At 39.3% G+C, this 26,482-nt stretch overlaps 1 protein-coding gene across 2 annotated transcripts in view; it reads left to right on the plus strand.

Annotated features, from left to right (window-relative positions):
- Positions 1-26,482, plus strand: part of FGD6 (FYVE, RhoGEF and PH domain containing 6) — a 75,175-nt gene that overhangs the window by 12,818 nt on the left and 35,875 nt on the right. For both annotated transcript variants that reach the window (XM_033058434.1, XM_033058436.1), the window contains exons 3-5: positions 17,571-17,715; positions 20,371-20,438; positions 20,531-20,561. In XM_033058434.1, the coding sequence (XP_032914325.1) occupies positions 17,571-17,715; positions 20,371-20,438; positions 20,531-20,561 (244 nt within the window). The remainder of the gene's footprint in view (positions 1-17,570; positions 17,716-20,370; positions 20,439-20,530; positions 20,562-26,482) is intronic.

Below are 26,482 nucleotides of genomic sequence, written 5' to 3' on the forward strand. Positions count from 1 at the left end.
CCTGGGGGACATGGTTTGGTGATGAGCATGGCAGTGCTGGTTTAACAGTTGGACTGAATGATCTTTGAGGTATTTTCCAACCTTAATGATTCTGTGATTCTATGTCCAAAACAATTGTGAAATAGAATAGATCTTTTAATGCTTGTATTGCTGTGATGGATGCTGAGAAGAGAAATGGGCCAGAGAGTGGCCAGACTCATGTGCTCTCCCTAAACTGCATCACTTATTGTGTCTGTCAGTGTTGTAACAGGTAAAGCATTGCTTTGTCCCAATACAGTATTATGCAATTTCTTAACTTCAACTGATCAGTTTGTCTTACAGATCCTAAATATTTATCTCAAATCAGCAACAAGGATTTGAATGAAATATGCAGCCAATCAATATATTTCAATGTGCAGTATATTTCAAATTCCCCAGTAAACTTCTTCACACTATTGAGAACATATGCATAACGATAAGAATAACTAATTAGCTTCTAGGTAGTCACATTTAACTTCATTTTTCTCTGAGAGTTACTAAGCATTGTTCAATTTGGATGTGTATGGCAAACACATGCTCCAAAGAATCTGTTCTCTTATAAGACACAAATATTTTAAGGGGCATGCTATGTTAATTGTTTTATACCTAATATTATCAGCATGAGTCTGTTTGTTGGAAAGCATGAAACCTTATAATGGAAAGTAGAATTTCTAGTTATGGGGTAGGTACTGGTACATTTAATCAAGTGCTTGTTGAGTACATTTATCATTTACAACAGGGTATTTATTTTAGATTTGTCCTTGGTATCCTTTAAGGTACTGACAGAGTGTATTCTTTTTGTTAAAGTCTAATCTTTGACTATCTTTCAGGGATTATGACCATGCTGTCTTGGTATTCCCTCAATTTGGTGTATCTAAGCAGGGTGGGACCAAATATGAATAAGGATGCATTTCATGTGTTTGTGACTCATTTTGGTTTGTGTTATTTGGTTCTGCATACAGGTGAATATCTGTCTGCTTTAGGAAGAGGAGAGTTTTGAAGCATGGTATATGTAAGATTGCAGTTGCTGGAAACTACCTTATGAAACAAGTAATGCGTGTAGTTGCTTCAATAGATTTCAGAGAATAAAGAAATCCCTAGGGGGCAAAAAAAGGGGACACAACAGTTCAGTAGTCTCTTGACCTGGATCAGTGCTGCTGGGAGAACAGGGATGAATATTCATTTTGGGAGGTGTAAGGGTCCTCACCCAGACGGACCAGGCAGGCCTGTCTCCAGTTTTTCCATCCAGTATTATCTCAAATCCTTTGAAGCTTCCTTATCAATGTTGTCGTACCCTTTCTGCATAGCTCTGTAAGAGCTTTTTATCATTTCCTGGGCAGGCTGTATTGTAAAAGCAGTTAGAGAAACAGTGCTGCTGTTATTGAAATAATTGCCTCTTGCATTTTCCCTAGCCTGTCAGAACATGCCCTCAGCTCTTTTTTCACAGATCATGGCACACAGATTCCTGTAATGCAGTGCTAATAGGGATCTCAAAGCAAATTATGATTAAAGCCAATGTCCATTGAGATTGTCCAATGAGATTGTTATTCTGAGAAATTCAGACCAATTGCCCACACTTCTAGTCATAATAGCCCATTCAATATATTAAGTCTGAATGCCAGTCTTGCCATTACCAGAAGAGTTCAATGGTGTCTTAAACTCATGCTGCATTTCTTTCTGGAGGAAGAAATAAAATTTTGATAATGTACTTAATGCTTTGGTGGTTACAGAGGAATTTCCTCTGGTGAAACCAGTAGGCTTTCATGGAGAACGGTAATAGCTTTTGACACTTTTATCTGAACTTCATATGTCGCATTTAATTCAGCTATGTTTTGTTTGCTTGGGTCTTCCCACAGGGAGTTAAATGCAAAAGGCAGGCCTGGGTAATTAATGGTCGGTATCAGTTGTCAGGACTGCATTTCTGAGATTTGATGTCAAACTCAAAGCCAAGCCTTCTCTTTTCAGTAGAAAGGAAAGGAAGAGAGTCAGGGTCCTGATCCGGTGTATGAACCACTGAGGTGGAGCAGGTGCTGCTGATGGGAGTCAGATAGATTTGGTTTTTGTTACGTAGTTCAGGGGAATATTCTCAATAAAATAGTGGCAGTAGCTTGGGAGCAGATAGTCTATGTTTTGTTTCCATCATACAAAAAAGAAGTCTTTAGAAATGGTGTGTAAGGATTGTGTATTTTGGTCTAGCCTGCCTGTTTGCCAATTTAAAATTGTTAATTTAGATGAATGTGACAAAGTGAGTGAAGACTAGATGCTCTGAGATAGAAAATATGCTGTAAATGTAAAAAAAAATTTAAATATTATCCAGTCAGATAACATCAGGAAATGCAGGTCTCTGGGTTTGCTGGGTTTTTTTATGTTAAGGAGTTTTTGTTTACTTGTTTTTGGTTTTGTTTTGTTTGGCATTTTATTGGTTTTGTTTGGGATTTTTGGGGTTTTGGGGTTTTTTCAAGAAAACAATGGTTCAGGCCTCAAAAGTGAGATGAAAAGTAAGTTGTACTGTGCTACAATTCATTTAGTGTTGCCAGAAACCAGTAGTTGTAATGTTTGTTTCAAAGTAACACCATTCTTTTGAAAATTGCAAATGAAATAGAAATATTTATGCATTCATTATCATATTTTTAGTGTCAAACCTTTATTCTGAGGAAGACAGCAAAACCTTCCTTAGATCTAAAAGTAACATTGAGTATGCATTTGTCCAGTGAACTAAAGATGCAAAGAACATAAGTGTGCTTTGGAACATCTGTCATGCTGCAGAAAATAGAAACTTAAACTGTTTTGGATATTGTGGCCTTCCTTTTGGTATTACAGTTGTATTTTATGTTGAGTAAGTCTACTCTTCTGAGGATTACATACTGTATTTACTGGCTACTTTTGACAGTGTTCCTTGAAGATGTTGCAACTGCTAATTTATTTATGACTCTGTCTTTCCAGCTAGGGTTTTTCTTTGGAAAGGCCTAGGGGGGAGGGGAGTATCATGTGACAACAATCCTCTATGATTTCAATGTTGGTTTAATCAACTATTACTTTGTATTTTACCCATACCTGCTGATTTAGAATAATCCACTGGGCTTCCAGAAGTGATCATGTCAATGTAAAATATAACTTTAGTTTTCGTACTAAATTCTGGTTTGGGGACTAAGTCCCCAGAGATCAATTAAGTGTCCATGAAAACCTTTGCAGAATATTGAATTTCATATTGAAATCTGTGTGGTTAAGCACTCCACTTTGCTACATGTTCCTCTTTGATGTTATGGTGGGGGGTGGGGTTGTGTGTTTTGTGGGGGTTTTTGTGTGGTTTTGGGTTTGTTTGTTTTTTGGGTTTTTTTTAATTGTGAAATTCTCAATCAGAAATGCTAAGTTAATAAAAGACTGTGAGATGTAAATAGCATTTAGAATACTGCAAGTTCAAACCCTTATGCTGATATTTGAATGCACAAAATGCGTTTTAGTTATTGGATGTGTTATGTCTTCTTTTTACTGAATTTCTTTGGGAGGATATAACTGCTTGGTAAGTAGAGGCCAAGTATGTAGGTTTTTTTTTTTCATTTCATCTGTTTCTCAAAGATTATTTTCTGATCTGAAGAAGGTTGGTTCATCCTTCTGCATCAGCTCTGCAGTTTTGCCTTGTCTTCCAATCTCCTCGGTGTGTCTAGCTGGCTTCTGCCACCCTTAGTTGTACAAAAAATTCTTTCTCTGTTATTGCCCATCAGGTTTTCATGAAATAGCTTTGATAATAGGCTATTTAGGTTTCCAATCAGGCTTCATTATCCTTGGTCATGCATTACTACTGGCTTTCTTTTTGTGCCGTGCTTCCTTGAACCTGCCCTTCTTTTCCCCTCCCTCCTTTTCTCAGCTGTGGTGCAGGCAGGGAGGCCTCTGCCAGCTCTGAGGGCTTGTCAGTGAGTCAGAGTTCTTAGATCTGCGCTTCCAGTCCCCCACAAGGCTGACTACAGAGCCTCTCTGGCAGTCCCAGCCCCAGAGCTGGGAATGGACAGGAATGGACAAAGCAATTATTGCCTATCAGATATAAGTAACAAGCTGTTTTACTGACTTGTCACTTTTTGCTCTTACAGACCGTGAAGAAACAAATTCTGTAATTGTTAGGCATGTCTAATCAGAGTCAAATCAGGGAGGCATGGAAATGTTGGTGAGAAGTGGCAGTAGTACAGTTGCTTGGGGATATTGATGCTTGACATAAGGACTCTGGGGAGAACGCAGGTGCTTGGAACCTTGGGTCTGGAATTCCTCTGTTTTGTAGTGTCAAGTTAATTATTTTGTAGCACTAGGATAGTGTGTCAAACTACATGAAAGACTTACAGTTAATTTTTTTACTCAGGAGAGCATATGGACTGGTTTGGTTTCTCTTTTCTTTCTTTCCATGAAACTTTATGTGAGTCAATGTCTCCTTGGTATGCTTTTCCAGTAAGAGAAGTTTTCCTTAGCATTGGAGTGTCTTTCAGTTATACAGCTTTACAGTTTAGTCTGCTATACAACCTGAAATAAAATGCATAGGAAAGGAAATAGGCACTCTGGAAAAACACTCAAATCTTCTAAAGCAAACTGGTAGAACTATGCTGATATTCTCCCCCCTTGCCTCCCCCTCCTTTTAAGATTTTTAAAAAACAGAATAAATAGGAACTTTTTTAGAATCTTGACACATTTTCATGCAAATATGCTTTTGAGATGTGCTGATTTAATCTTTTTTGACAGTGGGAGAGATTCTGAGGTCTGATTGTCTCCATCGTCATGATGGAGAGACAGAAGTTGGTGAACTATGTTTTTCCAAAACTGTTATTCTGGTGTACAATCCAGTCATGAAAAGATTTAAAATGTCTTGTGACATGCAAATAATTGTGAAGATCCCCAACATGGTAATGAAAAAGAATTTTTTTGTCTTTGATATTTGTTTCATCCCTCTTTTCAAGGGTTCGCTCTTGATTTTGGTAAAAGAGATGGGTGAAGAAGGCTGGCATGGCCAGGGAAACCTCTGACAGAGTTGGAGGCGCAATAATTAAAGTCTTGTAAGTTATCAGGTGGTGTTACAAGTGCTACATAAAAACAGATGTGGTTTCAATTCTCTAAGTTATCTTTTTATTTTATGTATTTAGGGCTGGGTGTGCTTTTGAGTATGAGAGGCAGTAAGATGGTGGCAGTGGTGATGAGGCAGGTGCTGCTGTGAGCACTGCCCAGCTGCTGGGTGAATCCTCATCTGCTCTCCAAAAGATTTGGTGGCTACTTTGGTCATAGTCTTGTGCAGTCTAGAAAATTACTTCATATTAACCTTGATGCACATGTAATCCATATGCATTAAAAGAGCCATTTTGAGGGTAAATTGTGCTATCCTTTGTTTCCTACTGAAGAAATGCTCACCACAGATAGCAAAAATGTCCAAAACTTCTGTTGCCATTGCTCCCCCGGTACAATACAAGGATGTCCTTGTCCTTCTGGTGACGTTGCCCTCAGCTCAGTGCGCTGGCTCTTGGCTTCAGCTGCAGGGTGGCTCAGTGTGCCGTGGGGGAGCCCAAAGGAAGCAAAGCCATGCATAAAGCTGCTGCGTCCCTTAGGCTGCTTCCTAACCCCCCTGGTCGTGGGTAACGGGAACTCCAGTGTCACGCACTTTCATAAATTAATCTGCAGTGCTTTATCTTTTTCTTTCCTCTTGTATTCTATGTTTGTGTTTTTCCTAATTTTGGCATTCTTCATATGTATTTCCTTTTCTTGAAGGTGGAGGAAGTTAAGTTAGCACTGCATATTTGTCACCGATGGTGGCCTTTCTCCCCCGCCTCCAACGTGTGCGCTCTGTCTCCTTTTGCCAACCACGATATAAATTAGCAAAATGTAGCTCTAGAGAATACATCAGATGCAGAGTGGAGAGTCAAATGTGATATGAGAATTGATGAAAGACCCATTTATATGCTCAACAGCAGCCTTTTCCTGTGGGTTATTTTCAGCATCAGCTCAGGAAATGTGCTTGTGGAGCTCTGTGGCACAGTGATATTCCAACTGCATTCTAATGTAACAGTCTGTGTAAAACAGTAAGATTTTTCAGTGGCACAAAATAAATACCTAAAGAAAATTATCAAAATATAAACTTAGTTTTTTATTTAAATGCAAACAGTGGTATTAATATGCCACATTTACCCAACATTTCTATTTGACCTAGTTAAAGATGTTTTAATGACTAGATTTACAAAAATTGGCAGCTGTGTTGTTTCAATGCACTAGACAAAACTTAGGTAAAGAAGTGTTGATTTTATTTTAGATGCCAGAATCCAGTAAGTTTCATTTAGAAACATAAGGTTTATGCAAGTTTTAATTTTTCTTTAAAATATCTTTGTGCTTATGAAAAACTGTTCTACTCAAGCAGAATAAGACTAAAGAAATCTTTAAGATGCATATAAATAAAGGCAGTTTTTAGCAAACCTACAGTTTTGAAAATTACAACCTGAGCCTTATGGCTCAGTGATTTCAACTGCTTGGAGTTCATTCTTTTTTTGTTACTTTTTTCCCAGTGGTTTTTGTGGGGGTGGGCTGTTCGGTACAGATTTATAGATGAGCTGAAAAGTTTATAAAGAATGTCTAAATCGCATTTTTCTAACTTGTGTAAAAGAATAGAGAGATAGCACAAGTTTAATCTTGCAAGCAGCTCAGTTATTCTTTACTCTTAGTCTGTGTTGCTCTTGACCAAACTATTTCATCCTCTTTTCTGACTGTCCAGGAAACTGCATCAGCTCCTGTGCATGCAGAGAGTTGTGTGTTTAGGAATTAAGCCACTTCATTTTTATTTCAGGTCTAGGTCACTACCTTTTGAGTAATCTGTTACTCAGCTTTCTTTTGTCGTCTTCTTGTTATCTGGTGTGCAAAAAAACCTCAGTGCAATAGGATGTGCGTTATTTTTAAATTGAGTCAGCAACTGTTTGAAGAGATATTAGAGCCCTGATTCAGGAATAGTCATGCAAAAATCATAAAACTAATGCTGAGTCAATACAGAAGATATTGGTTAGGGCCTTGCATTAGCTCTGATTATAGTGAGCAGAAGTAGCTATGCATTGAAATGTCATGGTAGCTCTGGTAGGGTAAGGTTAATTTTATTTGAAATGGGTATTAATAGGAAGCTTTGGTCTCACTTGGGTTTTCCCTTTCCTGTTGGATATATTTGTTTTGACATTTTTGTCACACTTATAGTTTTCCAGAAGTCTATTTAGTGTGTGTTAGAGTTCTGTTGTGGTTTTCCCTTTTTTTGTATTACTGGAAAACAGAGTGTTATTTTTCTTCTCATCCTGCTATTTTTTCCCAATCTACTGTATTGCACTAGGGTCTTTTTTGTGAATTGAGAGAAGTTAGAATAAGAGGTCCTGATTGTAATGAGTGCCATATTTTTCTGGTCCTTTTTAAATATTTTTGCCAGGAGCTTTTTCCAAAGGTCTTGCCCATGAGCATTGCAGCTCTCCCTATGAAACAAGAATTGATGATAGGGGATGGCAAAAAGCTCTAAAGTTTGCTGTAAATCTCTGTAAGGAGATAATTTTGAGAGCTGTTCATACCTTTTTTAAACTGTGCTTTCTGAAGTCATGCTGCAAAGTATGCTCATGGCTAAATTCTCTTTACTTACCCTGGGAGACAGGTACAGTAATTTCACGACTATAAGGCGCACCCTTTTGACTAAAATTTTCCCTGGAACCCGGAAGTGCGCCTTATAGTCCGGTGCACCTTATCTGATGGACAAAGTTCAAAAAATTTGCCTACCTGGAAGTGAGAGCTGCGAGCCACGGGGGGAGCCGGCAGGGCCATGGCTGCCAGGTGGAGGCAGGACGGAGCAGCAGCGGGCACCCCCCGGCCCCATGGAGGCGGCACGGCCCCTCCAGAGGCACCCCCTGGCCCCGTGGAGGCGGAGCTGCCCCTCCAGAGGCACCCCCTGGCCCCGTGGAGGTGGAGCTGCCCTTCCAGAGGCGCCCCCCGGCCCCGTGGAGGCGGCACAGAGGGGCGGCGGCCGCAGTCTGGCCCCGGTGAGGCGGCACGGAGGGGTGGCGGCCATGCCCCGGCCCCGCCGGATACAGGCAGGCCTGGGGCCTGCGGCACCGCCTCTGCCTGGTGGAGGCGGGCCCGGGGGCCAATGGCTGCCGGGTTGAGGTGGGGCCTTGTCCAGCAACCGAGCGGAGGGAGCTGGGGGCGGAGCCTCACTACCAAAAAAAAAGTTCACCCTATAGTCCGGTGCGCCTTATCTGATCTACAAAGTTGCAAATTTTGCCGACTCCCGGGGGGTGCGCCTTATAGTCCGGTGCACTTTATGGTCGTTAAATTACTGTAATCCCTCACAGCTCTTGGTGGTCATGGAATGAGGGGACCCCTTTCCCTTTATATGCCATAATTTAAATCTCTAGGTTTTGCCACAGTATTTCACTTTACAGTACCAGTGCTTGAGACTGTCCCATTGTATCCTCATGGATCATATTCTACTATATTGGCATCTTTGCTGGGATGGGTGAGTTAAGTAAGGCTTCTGGCCTAGGCTGTATTTCACTCTCATTTTTTGCTTCATGGTCCAATATGCCCAAAGAATGGAAAAGTAGTGGGGCATTAAAACGGCAGTGAAGGTGGGAATTATTTAGCTCTAATGAAACAGTCACCATTGTTCAGAAGATCTGAAGTTCAGGTGACAGTTCTGACTTCATGGTGGGTTAGGCTCCAGGTGCATCTGGAGTGATATGAAATGCATCTTCATGCTTTCTAGACAGGCTTGTGAAAGGAAATGTGCTGGTGTTGACTTCTTCAGGCTGGTTGTGGATGGGAGGTATTGCAGCAAAATGTAACTCATCCAAAAAGTGCAATAATTGATGCCTTTACTAACCTTGCTGATCAGTTATCTCATTATATACTTTCTTAAGCATTCCATAGAAACTCACTTGGGTTAGTCTTCCTGATTATTTGTCAATCTGTCTGTCCTGCTTGTCATGATGTCAGCCATACGACACTGTTCAGGAGCTGAGCTGTCCTGCTGTGGGCACCAGTTTTCTCTCAGAATTTTAAACTAAGTCCTCTTTATTATGCTTTTCTTTTTAAATGTGGCTTTGCTGTGGTGAGTGTAGAAACATCTGAAGCATGCATGTGTGTTTATGTTGAACTTTCCAAGGAGCTGAGGAATTGTCAACAAACGGTCTCACTGAAGTTGACTTCGGTGAGCGTGGAAGTCTGTCTGTGGTGAGCCATCCTTGGGTGCCTCTGGGCTCAGGAGCTCGTTTGCAAATCACAGCTAAATAAGGAGATAATTTGAGATTTGTTTGCGCCTTTTTTTAAACTGTGGTTTTTAAAATCATGCCATAGAAATATAGGCATAGTGTGCCTGAAGTAGGGTGACTGACAGACTGACAGAATGGATTACTTAATAAATTTTGTACCTTTTTTAATGTGAAGCACATATGACAAATGCACTTTTTTTTTTTGTTTGGATTTTTCTGGTTTTTTGTTTTGTTTTTGGTTTTTTTTGCTTAGAATATGAGTCAGCTGTGATTTTCTTCCATCTGATTGAGTAAGGTGGTATGTGCTGTCTTGACCAGAGAATAATAAATACTAAACTGAATGCTGCTGGTTGTAAACACTGGGATAACTTGGTTCAAGTAAGTCAGGTGCAAAAGTTTGCAATGTACTCAGCCAAGTATAAAAGGAGCTGCCAGTGTCATGATCTAGCAGGTTAAATATGGTGGCAGCTCTTGCAGTGTTGGTGATATTCTCCTTACCCTGAAGTCCCAGGTGTAACAAGTGAGTGTCAGAAGTAAGGACTGGGACAAAGAGTCTTGGTGTTTCTCCTGGCAAGAGCAAACTCCTGGCATTCCCACATGGCGTCTCTCATCAACCAACCCATTGCCCAGGAGGCAGCAGACAGCTTTCAAAGTGCAAGCAGTTCTGAATTAAAATCCATTTCAAATAGATTGTATTGTGCTTTTCTTTTGATAGTGTATTTCTGTCATCAAGGATCCTGGCTTTCTGTGAAAAATAAAAGTAGACACTTAGTGCATACAGTATATATGATACTGTTTAAAATAATTCTGTTTCAATTCTTGAAGTCTTAAAATTGGAATTTGAAAAAGAAACCTGGAGTGCACAAAATATTTTCAATTGTTGCTCAGCTGGATGCTACTCATTTCTGTTTGCTAGCTGTGATACTTTAAGGACTGTTTATATTTGTAATTGAATCCTTAAAAGTCTCTAACCAGCCTGGAGAAAATATAGCACAACAGTTCTAAGCAATGCAAATAGTTTGCCTGCCCCTTGTTTTGTGTTGCTTTTTATTTTAAAGACCTTTTTGAGAGGTCTGATTTATTCCTTGCCATGACACCTGTGGAAGGATTACTCGCAGAAGGAACTAATGAATCTCACAGGCATCATCTGTTTAGGTAATCTTAAAAGATATAAAGAAGGAGAAGATCAAAATCAATTGTCATGTTCCTTGGGATCACACCAATAAAATCTCACATCTGGTTTCCTTTTTTCTTGTTATTAGTCATTATAATAGGAACTTATTAATACCATTGACTTCTTATTGCAGAAGAACAAGTGGCATAACATTAGTGTTACTGTGTAAAATCATATTGGAGAGGGCACCTTGCTATCTTGCTCTCTCGCTGTGAAAAAGCACCATTTTTGGCAGAGAAGTTGAAGCCCAAGCAGCTTGGCTGTAATAAGGCAACCAGTCTCCAGTGCTGGCAGCCACACCAGCACTGCGAGAGACGCAGCAGCATCCACCAGCCTCTCTCACACTGTCCACTACAGCTAGAGAAGAGAGATTTGGTCTCAGCTTCAGCTTTTTTCATCTGTGAGTGTCATTAAAACAGAGAGGTGACTGATGCTGTAGAAGTAATTCAGAGAAGTAATCCCCCTGGCCTGGGTTGTATTTCATCTTTATTTGCTGCTCCATGGTCCAGTGTGCCTGAAGGAGAAATGAAAAGCAGGGGGACATGAAGACAACAACAAGGGATGGGATATTTTTAGCTCTAATGGTAAACAGCCACTGTGTTCAGAGAATCTGAAGTTCAAATGAGAGGTGAATATTAAATTCCAGTTAAGCTCCAAGTGCATCTAGAGTGATATGAAATTCATCTTTATGCTTTCTAGACTAGCTTGTGAAAGGAAATGTGCTGGTGTTGACTTCTTCAGGCTGGTTGTGGATGGGAGGTATTGCAGCAAAATGTAACTCATCCAAAAAGTGCAGTAATTGATGCCTTTACTAATCTTGCTGATCAGTTATATATTTCCTTAAACCTTCCATAGGAACTCACTCATGATCTGGGTTGGCATCCTTTATTATCTTAGTGCTTTGCCAAGTATACTTGCTTTCTAGAACTGTTTTTGTTTTTCCAAAAACCTGCAGTAATTAAATAATAAAGACACTGGACTCTCTTTAAAAAGAAACATTAAATAAAAGCAGAAGAAATTCACTAAACAAAACAAAAGAGTGATTAACCAAGCATTAATTTCCCTTTTGCTTTGACTTTCCAGAAGCATCTTCTGTTGTTTGAGCTCCCAAATCAGGGAATTACTTCCTAAATTGTTTTGGGATATTAATTTGAGTTCTATATTTACAGTCCTTCCTAGAAAGAGATTCTGAATTTAGATAGGACTGAACAGAAAAGATTCCACAGAACATTTTGCTTCTTTGTCTTTTACTGTTGCATTTTCCCAGAAGTGTACAAATGGCGTTCAGGGAAGGAATCAGTTAGTGATGCATACTTAGAGCTATTAGGATTATGAGGGGCTATGAAAAAAATAAGTGTTATCAGCTATTGCCTTCAGAGAACCAGTGTGCTTTTAGGTCTTAAAAAAACAGCAGCTGAATATGCCTAAAATTGGTTTCAGGGAATGGTGATGTTAAAAATTGAAAATGGATTAGCACTAATAATAGTTGCTTGGTCTCTGGGGAAAAAATGAGGTGTGAGTAGCTGTGAAAAGATTGTGAAATGCTGTAATGATACGAAATGGATTTGAGATTAAATATTAGGGCATCTTTAGTTGCTCTCTGAAGTTCTGGTGTGTATTTTTTAGTTGAGTAGGAACTTCAGTTTGCACAATTTTGCCTGCATGTTGAAAGCTTGCTTTAAAAACAAGCAAACAAACATAAACACTCAATAAATTAGGAAGAGACAGAAGGATAAAGCAGAATATACTGGAGAAATGAAGAGTTTAGCAGAGTGTTGTGTGCAAGGCTCTGTTCATTCAGCATTCCTATGTATTTTTATTACTTACTGAAAGTAGGAAAAAGATCTAAAAATAATGAAGATCACAAGGAAATGTGTGTAAAGCAGTAGCATGGATGAATCTATTTGAGCAAATACTTTGGAGCTGTGGAAACTTGCTTTTTGGTAGTTATGGTGATACTAACACTTGAAATCATTCCAATATACTATAAAATACTTAATGTTGGAGCATTCCATGGCAGACAATCTTTCTGAATTATCTCAGTCAGCCCTAAAATACTATTTACCTTCTAAAGGAGTTGGAAACTGAAACTGAAATGCTAATTGTGACTTCAGGCTATAGTGCCCTATGCAGGGTCCAAATCAACAGTGTCTGAAAATGAAGCCACAGGTGTATTTGAAGCTTCTGCAGTAAGACAAATAAACTAGTCTGAACTAGTCTTCATCATCTCTTGAAGACTGTAAGTGGTTTTTATGCTGATTCCCAGTGGTAATACTCTGATGACAATTGTTGACAGTTTATCTTGCTGTCTTGCTAGGACCAACATGTTTTATTTCATTAGTGTTTACTATTGCAATAGGAAAATACAGCACAACATATATGTATCAACCCATAAGCCACTCGTTCCCAGGCAAACTAATGATTCCTTCATTTTACGTGTGAAATAAAAAAGTCTCATGTCTATATTTAGATAACTTGCTCACAAGATATGGCACAGCACAGTGAGTTGGCAGGGCTGGTGTTTCACATGACTGATAATGCAGAAGTTTCTATTGGTATTGCTGTGGGTAGGACAAAGAATCGTGATGAAGAGGGAACAAGATAGAGACAGTTCACAGTACCCCCAAAATACCTATCAGAAGAGCCACTTAAAATAAGCTTTACTGCATACTTGTGGTATTTTGGAAAAGGGGGATTAATGTGTGTCAGAGAAGACTCTGTTTATTTAAAGATTTTCTATTATTTCCAAAGGCAGTTAAAGTGCAAGGGATTTCACTTTATCCAGAGATAACTTTAAGAGAGCCATACATACACTTATGTTACAGATGACTTCAGAGGTAAAAGTACAGAAAAGAGTAATCAGTAAATAAAAATCTGCTTTCTGTTTCGCGAGAAAAGCAGTTCATGAAAAGTTGAGGTGCAATATATGAGAATTGTGTGTTCTTCAGCACGTGGCTGATAAACACAAATTAATAGTAACTCTGTCCGCATTTTCTGTGAAGAAGAGGACACAACTGGAGATACCACCAGAAGGTATCTACCCCTGGCTCCAGTATTGCATGTTATCCCTGAACTGATGGCTTGTTTGATTTTGGAAGATGGCTGAATGTGAACTGATCCTTGATCATTAATCATCTAATGTGTATTTTCTTTAAAAAGCAAAGAAAAGAAGGGAAAAAGTATTAGAAATACCACTAAAAAACCTCTTAACAAGATGTATCATGTGAAAGAACCAGAGGGCAGTGAACTGAGCAAATACAGGATAAAAGTGGAGTAGATACTGTATGTAAGATTTTATACATGGTTCTCTCAGCTGTCATAGTGTGAATAGTAGGTGCATAAGCACCACAAAGGCCAGAAAAGCAGCTTATTGCTTAAATATTGTGATTCATAGGAAGGAAAAAAACTTATACAGTGAGTGGCTGTCATTTGTGGATACTTACTACACATCCTGAATTATCACTAGTTAATTATTAAAAATTTTAAGTACAGTAATTTCATGATTATAAGCTGCACCATTTTGACTAAAATTTTGGTGCGAACCCAGAAGTGCAGCTTATAATCAGGTGTGGCTTATATACGGACAAAGAACAAAAAGTTGCTGTTTTCGTTTGGAGGACAGGTGTGTGCTGAGAAAGGCAGGAGCTTCTCTTTGAAATGGAGAATGTAAACCCCCTCCCTCCAAATTATTATAATTTTGAAATCAAGGGGCTTTCAGGCAAAGATATGGGAATTAGGAATAACAGTTCTTTTCTAGGGAAATTAAAATAGAAATACAGTACTACAAAGAAACAAACTCCAAACCCTGACAAAGTCAGAGTACAACCTGACACCCTGTCAGGCAGGGTGTTGGTAGCAGTCCCATTAAATGGTGGCTGCATCCTCCTGCAGTGACAGATGTGATTCAGTTGGAGCAGTGCTCCTGCAGAAGGTGCAGTTTCCCTCCGGAGGTCCAGTGGTGATGTGGAGAAATCTGGTTTTCCTCTGGAGTCCAGTGGAGAAAGGTGTTCCCTTAGTGTCCCAAAACCTCTGTTTTTATCTTGGTAAGAAATGTTGGGCTCTTCCCCCTGGCTGGAGCAAATTCCAATGGGATGAAGTAATTTTATCAGTCCCACAGTGGGACTCAATGGGCCATTAGCAGAAAATGACTGGCTGGAGGAAGGATGGGTTGTGAAAAGATAAAGAACAATGCCCTGCCTGGTTTCAATGGATGGCCCATTAGTAGAATATCTCCCACGGAGATAAGGATCACTGCCCCTACCCTCAACAGATGGTGATAGAATAGATACCTTTTATCACATCCGGTATTGTAACCCAAGACAGTTGCTGACACCCGGACCTTCGGCTTATAATCAGGTGTGGTTTATAATCGTGACATTACTGTATTTTTTACTGGAACTTTCTATTACATAAGGTCATTAATCTTATGTTTAGAAAATGCTTCACAGAAAAACCAACTGGCTTGTTCTTCATCCTTCAGTGGTGAAGGGATTATGTTTGTGCAAGTAAAATACAGCTTCACCTGGAAGTATTCTTGTTTCTGACTTCTTAAAGGGTGGATTTTCTAAACTTGAAGTTTTGTCTCAGCTGCCCTGAAAAGTTTAAATGGAAAATGACAACAAAATCTGGGAGTGGGTTTCCAGTAGAATATGCTGAGGCAAAAGAACAGTGATGTCACAGGTGTGCAAACAATGTTTTATTGATGAGAAGGAATCTCAGTTAAAGGAAATTAAAACAGGTAGGAAATATATTTTCCTATATTAAGGCTAGGAAATAGGGCAATAAAATACCTATAACTAAAATAGACATTAATTAATAATAGACTAAAAAGTGTATTCCAGTGTGGTCAGAGATAAAGCTCTTAATATATTTTGTAGTGGGGGAAAAAACACTCTTGATCAGTGATAGATTCAGTAACAGATGTGTATAGTAAAGCTGAGTAATTTAATAAAGGAACAGCAGTAATTTCTGTTGCAGGTTTTGACTAAAGCTGGGGCATATATCTACCTCATGTCATGCTACTGCTGTAATAAAGATTTCATAATAAAAAAAACATGATATGGCATCTGCTAAAATAAATATTCTCAGCTGACTATGACATATATAAACTAGACGAAGAGTTTCTGAATTGCTGAAGTTAATGAATAACTGCAGAAATCTTATTTTCCTGCTAGCATGATTCCAGGGAACGTTCCAGTAAAAAGCTGCTTTTTTGCCTTCCTGAAACTCTTGGAGACTATGGGAACTGTCCCTGGCATACACCATATGCTGTTGTCATCAGCACTCCTCTCTCTGGTGCCTGCTGTCTTCCTGCATGAAGCTGATAATTTCCAAACCCAAATAAAGGGGTGTCTCTCTGCACCAAGGGTGCTGCAGTCTTGGCTCAGGACCTTGTTGAACTTGGTGATGACCTTACAGTCGCCTTGCTCCCTGCCCCCATTCAGTTCTGGGAGACAGTGACTGCTTGGGAGTTTCCCAAGTCCTTCCTGTGTTGTCATAATAGAACCTAGTTATTTTAATCTTCTCAATGTCTTCATGGCTTACCAAGCTCTATCCACAGGCCAGCTAATCTTCATCTCCAAATATATTTCTATTTGTGACCAGTATATTTGTATTGGTTTGTTTGTTTTTAACTCTATCTGGAGTATTGAATAATAAACACTTTGCTGTAGCAGAATCCCCTTCCTTGACCTTCTGGGTGCCCTCAGTCCCACTGCCCATGTTGCTGACAAACATGTTTTACAGCACCAATCCCAATACCAAACCCAAGCCCTGAGGAATACTTCTGCTTTTCAGATTGCTGGCAGACACCTTCCATGGGATCCATGGTGACAGGTTTTCTTTCTGGTAGCTATCACAGATAGAGGGGGCAAGTCTGAATAGTTACCCTCCTATCCCTGCTTTCTTCTTATTCAAAACAAGGGAAAAAGCAGTTGTAACTATGCCTTGTCTTGGGAAGCAGAGGACCAGGTGTATAGAAAAGTGCATAGCCCTGGCAGTTGTTGACTGTGCAAAATTAGGTGTTGGTCAGCCCTGTGACATCTTTGCTGGCTGCAGCAGCTCGTGGACAAGGGTTCCTGGATTTGCTTTTTATTTTGCAGGATAACTTATCAGTTTTGGCTCATGTCAAAATAAATCTGTGGCATCCAACATCTTCTTGCAGGCTTTGAACACGCATTATGTGATTTTTAGATAGCTTTAGTGTAATTGGAAATTATTAGATGTTTTTAAGGATTGAAAGTATGAGCCCAGAGATTTGCTGTGTTTCTATGTAACCTTCCAAAAACTTGAGGCTGTTTCCTCTAGTCTGTTTTCCTATCTATCTTTCGCTACCCCCTTTTTTATTTTCTTCTAGAATTGCATTTCTTAAATCTCTGCTGAAGTTGTCAAGGCTAGTTAGAGGAAGAAGATTGTGTGCCTGTCTCATGCGATTACTGTATTGCAAATATGGCTGAAGCTAATAAAAAGAGATCTCTATAATGATTGTACAGCAGCAGAACAAGGTTATGTTTTATAACTTTGACAGCTATTCAAAAGGTGTCTGTTTCTGGGGGATGGGTGTTCTTAATCACAAAAGATTCTGCTTTCCTGCTTTTAAAAAGAACTGTTGGACAGAATGGTTATGATATTGCTGTCACTGATGAAGTTATTTAGCACATGCATTGAGAAACAGGCCTGTATGTATACGTGCATCTAGAATCTCACACAGAGAGCTCCAGTGTGAGTACCATATCTGGAACAAGATCTGCTGCTGTGGGGTAGAGGATAGCAAAATGGCTATGATCTTTCTTTGTCCTGGCACACAGTGCAAATGCTCTATGCATGCACATAGCAATAAGGGAATAGATTTAGCAGACTTTGTTGTTAGGGCAAACTCTGATGAACATGAATAATATAAGTACTCCAAAGGTACTGTGTCTTTTGCTTACTGTCAATGAGCATTGTATCAATACTAGCATAAATAAAATGTTGCAGTTATGAGCCACTGTGGAAAAGCCTCCAACTGTTGTAATCTTCAGACTACCCACTACTGTTTTCGGGGTCTCTGACACCAAGAAGAAAATTTATTGTGCGGTGAAACAGAAAGCTTCTTACATAAATGAAGTATGATGTATATATTTTAATATTAGGTCCTTAGAAGAACATCATGATCGTCCCAACGTGGTAATGGGAGATCTTCAATCAGATGAAGAAGATATCATGAACAGTTCTGATGAAGATGACACAAATTCTGATTCCAGCAAAGGGGAGACTGATCCTCAAGAAGATAAACAGGTATCTTTTTATCTTCTGAAGCTCACTCTTGCATTATTTCGTTCCTCATTACTTCATTCCTCACTCTTGCAGTATTTCATAAATTGTAACTTGTTGGGATATTTTCAAATGTAAACCACCTGTTGTGGTTGAGGTCTGACCTTCTGTTACGTACTGTGAATGCCAGCTTGGAGTGATTTTCCTTATTTTAATCTTATTTTTTCTTCAAATGAGGAGCAGGAAGACAGTGTTAACTACTCTGAATGAAATGAAGTTATGAGGGTCCTGTCCCTCACTTTAGGGGTACCCATGTTCTGACTTCTCAGTCCTGGATGCCCTGAAACCAGCCTGCCCATAGACCAGTGGCTCTCCTCAGCACCAGTCCTGGCAGCTGTTTCCTTTGATAGTAGTTATATCTGTTTCCTTTCTTTAAAAATAATTTCAAAACAAAACAAAAACAAAGCCCCAACAAGATAAACAGAAAAACCCTATGAAACTTTCTAGTGCTGGAGGAGAAGACATGGCATGTTGGGTCTGAATGTTGTTGAACCAAATGACTAAATTGGGAAAGGGTCAAGCGAAAAGCTTGTTCCTGTGAAACTAAACAAGACTTTACCTGTATAGAAGCTAACTTACCTTGCGTGCCTCTAGAAACGCCCTAAACCTTTCACAATGGAGTTTTACAGGAAAGTGTCCCCATTAGGAGGGTTCTCAGGCAGGTTTTATAGAATAATTCAGCACTTGCTGTGAGGCATCTGCTGTCGCTTGCTTCAGCTGCCTGCAGCACGTGCGGCTGGCAGCTGCGAATTAACAACCAGCTTCCTCACAGCGAGAGCAGCTGCAGAGGAGAATGAAGCAGTCTCTGCATCGGTCATCAGCTGGACTTGTTTTATTTTTCCTTACTACAAGCATCTGGCTGTTTTGATGCTTTATATCTGTTAGGGGACTTACAGGGCTTCTTTCCAGTGTTGTGCCGGAGAGCCTTATTTGTATCTCTTTGGTTCTCCCATTAGAGACTCTCAGAGCCAGAGTATCTTTGTCTGAATAAATGCAAAGTGGCCCTTTCAGCACCAGCTGGTATGTGAAAAGTCTTTCAAATGGGGTTAGAAACAGACTGTGATATTTCGTTTTGTAATTGTTTAGCGGTAGCATCTTGTTCTCAAAATACTAATTTTCATCTCATTTGCAACTGACACATCTACAGAGATGGCAGATACCTTGTTCCGCATAATTGACTGACTTGTGAATTCAGTCTTGCAGGGAGTGTGTCAGCTGTGCTTTCTAAATAGGCACAGAGGCCTGAGAAGAGGTGTTACAATCTCGTCTGAATGCAATTGACCCACACTGGATAAATCTCAGTGTTCTTTGGAAACAGGTTTAATTTCATAAGTAAAATCCCAGATCTGTGTGCAGATGTCTATCTGTATGGTGCATAAAATAAATAATTTTGCACATATGAAATTATTTAGAAATTAATTTTAATTCAGTAATTAGGCGCAGTGTCATTTGAATTCCAATGAAAAAAATTAATTTAGATTTATTTTATTTTGAATACAGCAATATCATTAAAACCAACCTATGGGTACTATCTGTTCCATGGTTTATTTTCCAACACTTGAGACTAATTTATACATTTCAAGAAGAAGTAAATCTTCAGAGAAATCTGGCAACATTACTGCTTAAGAACCAAAGTTTTGTGGATAAAATGCCACTCATACCTGATTTTCTAGATAAACTGTTTAGTGCCCATATTGTACTACCATTCTCAATACAGCCTTCCCAGTACTTCATCTCACTTGAGTTGTATATCCTGTGATGTTATAGGGCTCCTCATCCTCTCTTTCTTTGCAACACATTAAAATGAAAGCCTGAATGTGCAATTGATGTGGTGACAGCTGGCAGCAAAGAAGCATATGGCAAATCATGAGAGCTGTTTTGGGAAAAGGTGTTCCATCCCAGGGAAATCATGCCTGCCCCATTTACTTTGTTATACCTATTCCCTCCATCTGATGTTGGACAGTGCCATTGGTTTTTTGGAAGCCAAATGTGCATGTGAAACCCAAAATCTTCTCCACAGTATTTCAGGCAGATGACAAGGCTCACATATCTGCATCTTTGGAGTACAGTTGCTATGTATTCCAGCAACCCTGTTAGTAGATGGTTAGAAACTGGCTTTTCTCTTCAATGTGATTTTTTTTTCTCCTGTTGTTTTGTTTTTCAGTAAAGAAAATGTATATGTCTTTTAAGATGTTCCTGAAGCACATTTGAGTTCATTACAAATATTATTGTTGCTGTAATAATCAGAAAAAAAATAAAATAAAATAGAAATCCTACCTGTGCTTTAGTACTTTTGCTACACCAGTAATTTTTGTTTACTAGGACTTCATTCATTATGGGCTTCACTGCTTCCTGTAATAATTAAAAGAAAAGGCTGACAGTGTTGTAAAAACTGCGCCTAGCTAGTAGTGTTGTTTCCAGAAAGAAGCTAAATTGATTTTCTCACAGATGCTGAAAAACCAGAAGGTGTCAAAGCCAAGAGATTTCAAAGCAGTATGAAGTGTTTTTCTTAGAAGTAACTATCAAGTAATTGCCTTGAATTTAAGGTACTAATAGCTGGAAATGATCTTTATGACAGTTTTAGTGGGTGCGTAGTGTAACATGTAATTTTATTTGCAGGGTAAGGCAGCTGGAAAGAAAACAAAGGTTTACCATATTGCCAAGGAGATCATGAGCTCAGAGAAAGTGTAAGTGTCAATGCTACACTTAACAACTATTCAGTTTATTTTAATTGGACAATTAAAATGTAACTGTTTGCTTTTTCTTGCTTTTCTGATAGGTTTGTGGATGTGCTAAAGCTCTTACACATTGTAAGTACTCCAAAAAAAAAAGCAGTTTCCTCTTCTGTTTGTTTAATCTATTAAAGTTTTATGTTTAGGCTTTATGGTAGTGACTGTGCGTTTTTTTCTGCTACATCTACATATCCAAAATACAAAAGTTAATCTAATTAAGCTGAACTTAAAGTTTCACGTTTTACATAATGGATGAATATTTTGGTGATTCCTTCTGGATCTCCTTAATAATTTATGCAGTTTCCAGTTGAGTGTGGGTATTGAATACTGAAAGTTGAATCCATTTATGTTAATCAGAATCATATTTATAAGCCAGCTTGTACTGGCTTATAAATACATACACAGCAACAAAAATTAAGTTTTTGATTAGAATAATTCCTTAAATGGTGGGGGGAGGCAGGAACAATTTATTTTAGAAATGGTACATTAAAATGCACATTCTTGAAGTAATCCAATTAATAACTAATAGCTCTAATGATGCACCCATCACCATGGCAGCATATTTTTTTGAGGCTGCACTTTCTTTCATCAGAAAGATGCTTACTTTCTGATAACACCTGTGATTGTAGTACCTGTGATTGTTGTACACCCCAAGAGTTAAGTATTTCGTCTGTGTTTGTGCAGGTCTGTCATCTGTAAAACATGCTTTGTTGAAGGTGAGAATAGGAAATTAATCAAGAATTTTTCTTTCTTTAGTTCTATTATGTGTGTTTTCTGTCAAGTTTGAAATTATCTGTCTTTCTACTGTTTTGTCACTCTATTAAGTGCAAACATAGTGGCTTTTTTCCTTTGGCAGTAGAAGTGGTTATATTGCAAACAGATGCATTGGTCTGTCTCAGTCTCTTGAGAAGCCTGTTCTGTGAAACTGGGAACAAAGGCTCTCATGTGGTTGTATACAGTCGTGTAATTCAGAGATTTTTTTTTTCAGGAACAAAAAACTCACCACATCTTTTACTGACTCCTCTTTTGCTTTCTTCCTAGTAACTGATTTTCTGATTCTGTTCAAGCTTAGCTTTTAAGAGCTGACTGCATCAGTTGGATCAAATATATATTTAACATGGTTTCTAATACAGAACTCAATACAGTAATTTCACGATTACAAGCCGCACTGTTCTGACTAAAATTTTACTCCCACATCGGAAATGCGGCTTACACTCAGGAGCGGCTAATATGTGAAAAATTTTGTGACATTTACAACCCCGGAAGTGCAAACTGAGGTGCTGAGCCGAGCACCTGCCAGTAAAACCCGGGACTGCGTGATTGTTACAAATCGGTTACTCTGTTGTGCGGCGGGTGGAGCAGGCAGCACCAGGGGAGCAGGGGGGGGAAGGCGGGGGACTCCCTCCTTCAGGCAGCACAACCTGGGGGAGAGACGGGGGGCTCCTGTCCCCTCTTGCCGCAGCCGCCATCCCCGCCTCCCACCACCGCCGTGGGTGCCATCGGACTCCGTGCCCCCCTGCCACCGTGGTGCAGCGCTGGGCCGGGGCGAGCGAGCCCGGCGGCGGCCGGCCCTGAGCGGCAGCGCCGAGCTGGGCCACCTGGCCCTGTTGGCAGCCCCGAGCCCTCATGGCCCGAGTCGAGCCAGTAAACCCCGCCCTGCTGCGATTCTGTTACTATTTGGCAACTTTGTTGCATGCAGGTCCTTGCTGCGAATGACAGAACAGCTTATAATTGGGTGTGGCTTGTGTATGGACAAAGAATGAAATGTTTGCCCAACACCTGGCGATGCGGTTTATAGTCCGTGCGGCTTTTAATCGTACTGGTAAAAGAGAGAGAGTTGTCCTAGGCAAGTTTTAAGCTATATAATTTTAAATTATCATATTTTTCAGACATTTAACTTATTTTTTAAAGGTACCTTTACTTTTCAGTGTACTAGTGTTTTAGATAATATGTGCGGTACTGCAAGAAAGGCTGTTGGTAAGGAGGATACAGGCAAACAGAAGGACAATGTGAAAAAGGGAAGAGTAGACAACTTAGGAACTTTTTAGGATAAACTTAAAGCTGTCCCCACAGTATAGATGTGCAATGGTGTAGGATGTGTTTTGCTTTTCCTTTAAATAGATAACTTGCAACTCTGTTCATGACAGTCTGCTAGTTTCTAGCTGCCAAATAAAAACTCTAAGAAATGTTTTTGTTGGCTAGCAATAACAATCAACATGTATTCAACCTGGTTTAACAGGGAGGATGCTAGGCGAGGAGTTTAGGAAATACTTTGTCCTTAACTTGTCAGTTGGCCTGCAGCAAGAACCTTGGTGTGTCCTTGTCAGAGAGGGCACTGGTTTTGAGGCTCTGTGTGTGTGCCTTCTTCATTAAATAAGAACTACCATAGCTAAGAAAGGTTGCAGACACTCAGTTTTTTATTTCCACTGAGTGGTATGCCTGAGGATTTGCTTGTTTTTACACACATTATTAAATCAGTTGATTTAATAATATATTTCTTATAATAATATTTTAATGTTGATAAAACTACCCTTTTGATTTTGTGTGCACTGACCACTTTGGCTTACTAACTGCCAGTCAAGCAACTTCTGACAAATTTCTGAATTAGAACTTAGATTCTCCACAAACTGGGCTCTTTTACCCATAGTAAAGATTCGGCTTATTGGGGGATGCTCCATTGCACCTTTTGAGCCATCTATTAGTGGTTTTCCACTAGAAATTTAGTGACTAATTCCATTAGCAGTGATCTGAAATGAAAAATACTCTCCTCAGTGTATTTTACCAATGCCAGCTATATGCATCACGTGGCACCAAGGAAGAGGACTGTTGATATAAGAAAAAGCTTTTTCATTTTTCATCTTAGAGCCTTTGAAGTAGAATCTAAAGCAGTTGAGGAGATAGGAATGTGACTGCAAACTGATAACAAGTACCACTGAAATTTTTCAGCTTTTTTTTTTTTATGTTGACAAAGTCAAGTTAGGTGGAGCAACTCTTCCAAGATACCAAGTGCCAGCCTATGTGGACCCTATCATACACTACAGATACATCTGACTGCTTCTGTCAAAGACACACTGCAAAATTATAAACACTTGGTGATACTTCTATAAATACTAAACAAGCTGGTCATAACAGAGATAAGGGACTTACCTGGCTGTGCACACAGAGTCTCAAACAGACTCAGCAAATGGGGTTGCTTGAGGATGTAATCAAACATTAGATGTAATCTTGAATTCTCTATATTTCTGTTACTGTGTTAGTACTTTTTTAGGGCAAGAGTCCAGTGAAATGCTTTTAGAAACTCCTGGAAACAAAGAAGCTTAAATCAAACTAGCTCTTCTGTATGCATGTTTGTGAGATGGTTCATGCAATGCCTCCTGGGAGTGACCAAGGGTTGAGAATTTAGGAGAAGTAATTTTTTCTTAAGGGCACTTGCAGAAAAAAGAAATAGTGAACTGGGTGTAAAACACAAGTGACATAAGAGAAACTTATCACTTTGCTCTGAGTTGCCCTGTGCCTAAAAAACACCCAGAGTTGCTGGAAAAAGGAGTAAGGCAGGATTGGTGCCCTTTATACTCCTTTGTTTTGGGATTCTTTGGAGATGGTTTGCTTTGCATGAGTGAGAGGACCCCCTCAGCAGCATCCTGGCACTGTAAGAGTAATCCGTCTGGCTAGTCAATTTTTTTGTACAATTCTGTTCTGAATTTTGTTCTTTTGCCAAAACCCTCTACTCTTCTTGTTTTTCCACTCTTTCTGATTCTGGATTCTGTTTTCTCCCTGCTGCTGTGGTATAAGCATCAAGGCTTCTGGTCCAGCAGAGAAACTTGGTTTTTTGAGGTCACTCCTTCCACTGCATGGCTTAGTGTATAACTTTTTGCTGTGTGACAAGTTTAGGCCTATGGGCTTTTGCCTGAGCCTTTAAATCTGTGCTTCTGACTTATGCCCCTGTTCTGTCCGTATTTGGACTCTGAGACCAAGTAAGTAGGAGCTTGTCAGCAGGCACCTCTTAGCATTTCTGCAGCCACAAGATCAGCCTCTTACTGCAGAAGGCAGATAAGAGGTCAAGCATCATTTTCTATTGTGTGTCCTTCTAAAAGAGTGAAAAATTCTGGATTAATGTTTCCATTTTTCAGAAGAAAATGGCAAATTCTGTATATAAAAGCTACATGTAGTTTTATATATCTATATGTATATATAGCTATAATGTGATGTCTATTGTAGCCAAGTAATATGAAAAATAATTCATAGTAGACTTGGAGAAAGAATGTAATGAAAAATAGAATAGCTCTGGCCCTTGGAGCAAAGTTCTGACCTCTGGTCCTGGCTTACAACTGACTTACTGTTTGAAAAATTCTCTCAACATCCAACTCCTTTTTCTCCATCTGCAAAATTTCAATATTTAACCAGTCTGAGGTGAACATGTTGATAAATTTTTGGTCTCTGAAGTACTTTAGAACTGCTGAGAAATTTGACAATGAGTCGCAACTGCACTCCTCTTACTAAGAAGACTAATAAAACAGTTTTAGTTTAGAAGGAAGCATTGTTCTGCTGCCCAGCCTAATGCCCAAAATAACATTCTGGGAATATACCACAGTCAAATCATTGATTATTGTAAAGAAATCAACTACATTATTTTGTTAAAGACTTATAAATTATTTTATTACCTAAGAAAAAAGGTGTGGAACTGCTTGGCAGCTTTCCAAAAGTAATGGCATATATTTGAAAAATGTCATGATCCACACTTAGTCATAGTCTTGATTAGCTATAGTGTCTGTAGTTTAACTTAGCAGTTTATGGCTAATAGTCTGACTCTAGGTAGGATTGCCTATTTATATTTTAAATCATGTATTTGTGAAATCTTCTGTAGCCATATTGCTAAGCAGTCATGTTTACAGTTTGTCACATCTAGCAGCTTGACTGTTGTGAAACTTGCTCCTCTTCCCTCCTCCTTCCCCATAGGATGTCTGTGTGTGTGTATTCCTTGAAAAGCATCCAAGTGCAAACATACTTTTTTCCTTGAATTCAACTACTATTTGAGCTATCTGCAGGTGTATTTTTCTGGGGGAGTTGATCTTCAGTGGAAGGGATTATGATTTTTTCTTTTTTTTTTTTTTTTTTGCTGATGGTTCTGGGAGAACAGATCCAAGATGAGTATTGGCTGAAGCTTTAGGAATAGAATACCTGACTGTGTTTAGATTTTGTAGTACTTTCTCTTCCTGTTAAATTGCCAAGAAGTTTTAATTTCACCCATTTGAAATTATCTTCATTCAACTATTAGGTACCTGGAAGTGCACTAGACCCAGTCAGCAGCTGAGCAAGGTTTTAGTCTGCTCAGTACCTCTTTTGGTTTACAGTTAAAATGGTCCTTTGCTCCTTAGACTGATATGGACAGATCACTGCAGGCTGGGAATCTTTTGGTGGGAAGAACAGTGGGATCTTGAATCAGGGCCTTTGCAGAGGGGAAGTGCATGGGCTGATTGCAGATGATTCAGAACAGGATCAGAATTATTTCAGATATCAAAGTCTTTTTGCTTATTTAAGGAAGTTGCATTGAAGGAGTGGTATGAGGAAACAAAAGCAGTGATGATGGTAACCTCCTCAAATATTGTTTTAAAACTCCACAACTATAAAGGGAATGTATACCAACAGAATAAATAGAATTTCCTACACATTTTTAAGTTGAAAGTGTTTTATCAAGCAGTAATTCAGCAACAGTATGTACTCAGATGCCTTTAATATGCCTAGACTAGATTTTCGTGTGGACAAGTACCCAGTGGGAGGCTGTCTCAGCTTAGCATAAACTAAAACTGTTTCTGGTTTGAAAAGAATGTTCTTTCCAGGAATGGCAATGTGTGCTGTCCTCTTGAAGCAGCTGTGTGAAAACAATTACCTTTACCTAATCAGTAAAAAGTGGTATCAGAAGATTATTATTGGACCAGAATATAATGTAACACTAGAAATTATAAACAAGCATTTAAAAACATGTACAATAGCTGCCCCGC

Source organism: Catharus ustulatus, chromosome 4 (assembly GCF_009819885.2).
Source record: "Catharus ustulatus isolate bCatUst1 chromosome 4, bCatUst1.pri.v2, whole genome shotgun sequence".
NCBI classification, from domain to species: Eukaryota; Metazoa; Chordata; class Aves; order Passeriformes; family Turdidae; genus Catharus; species Catharus ustulatus.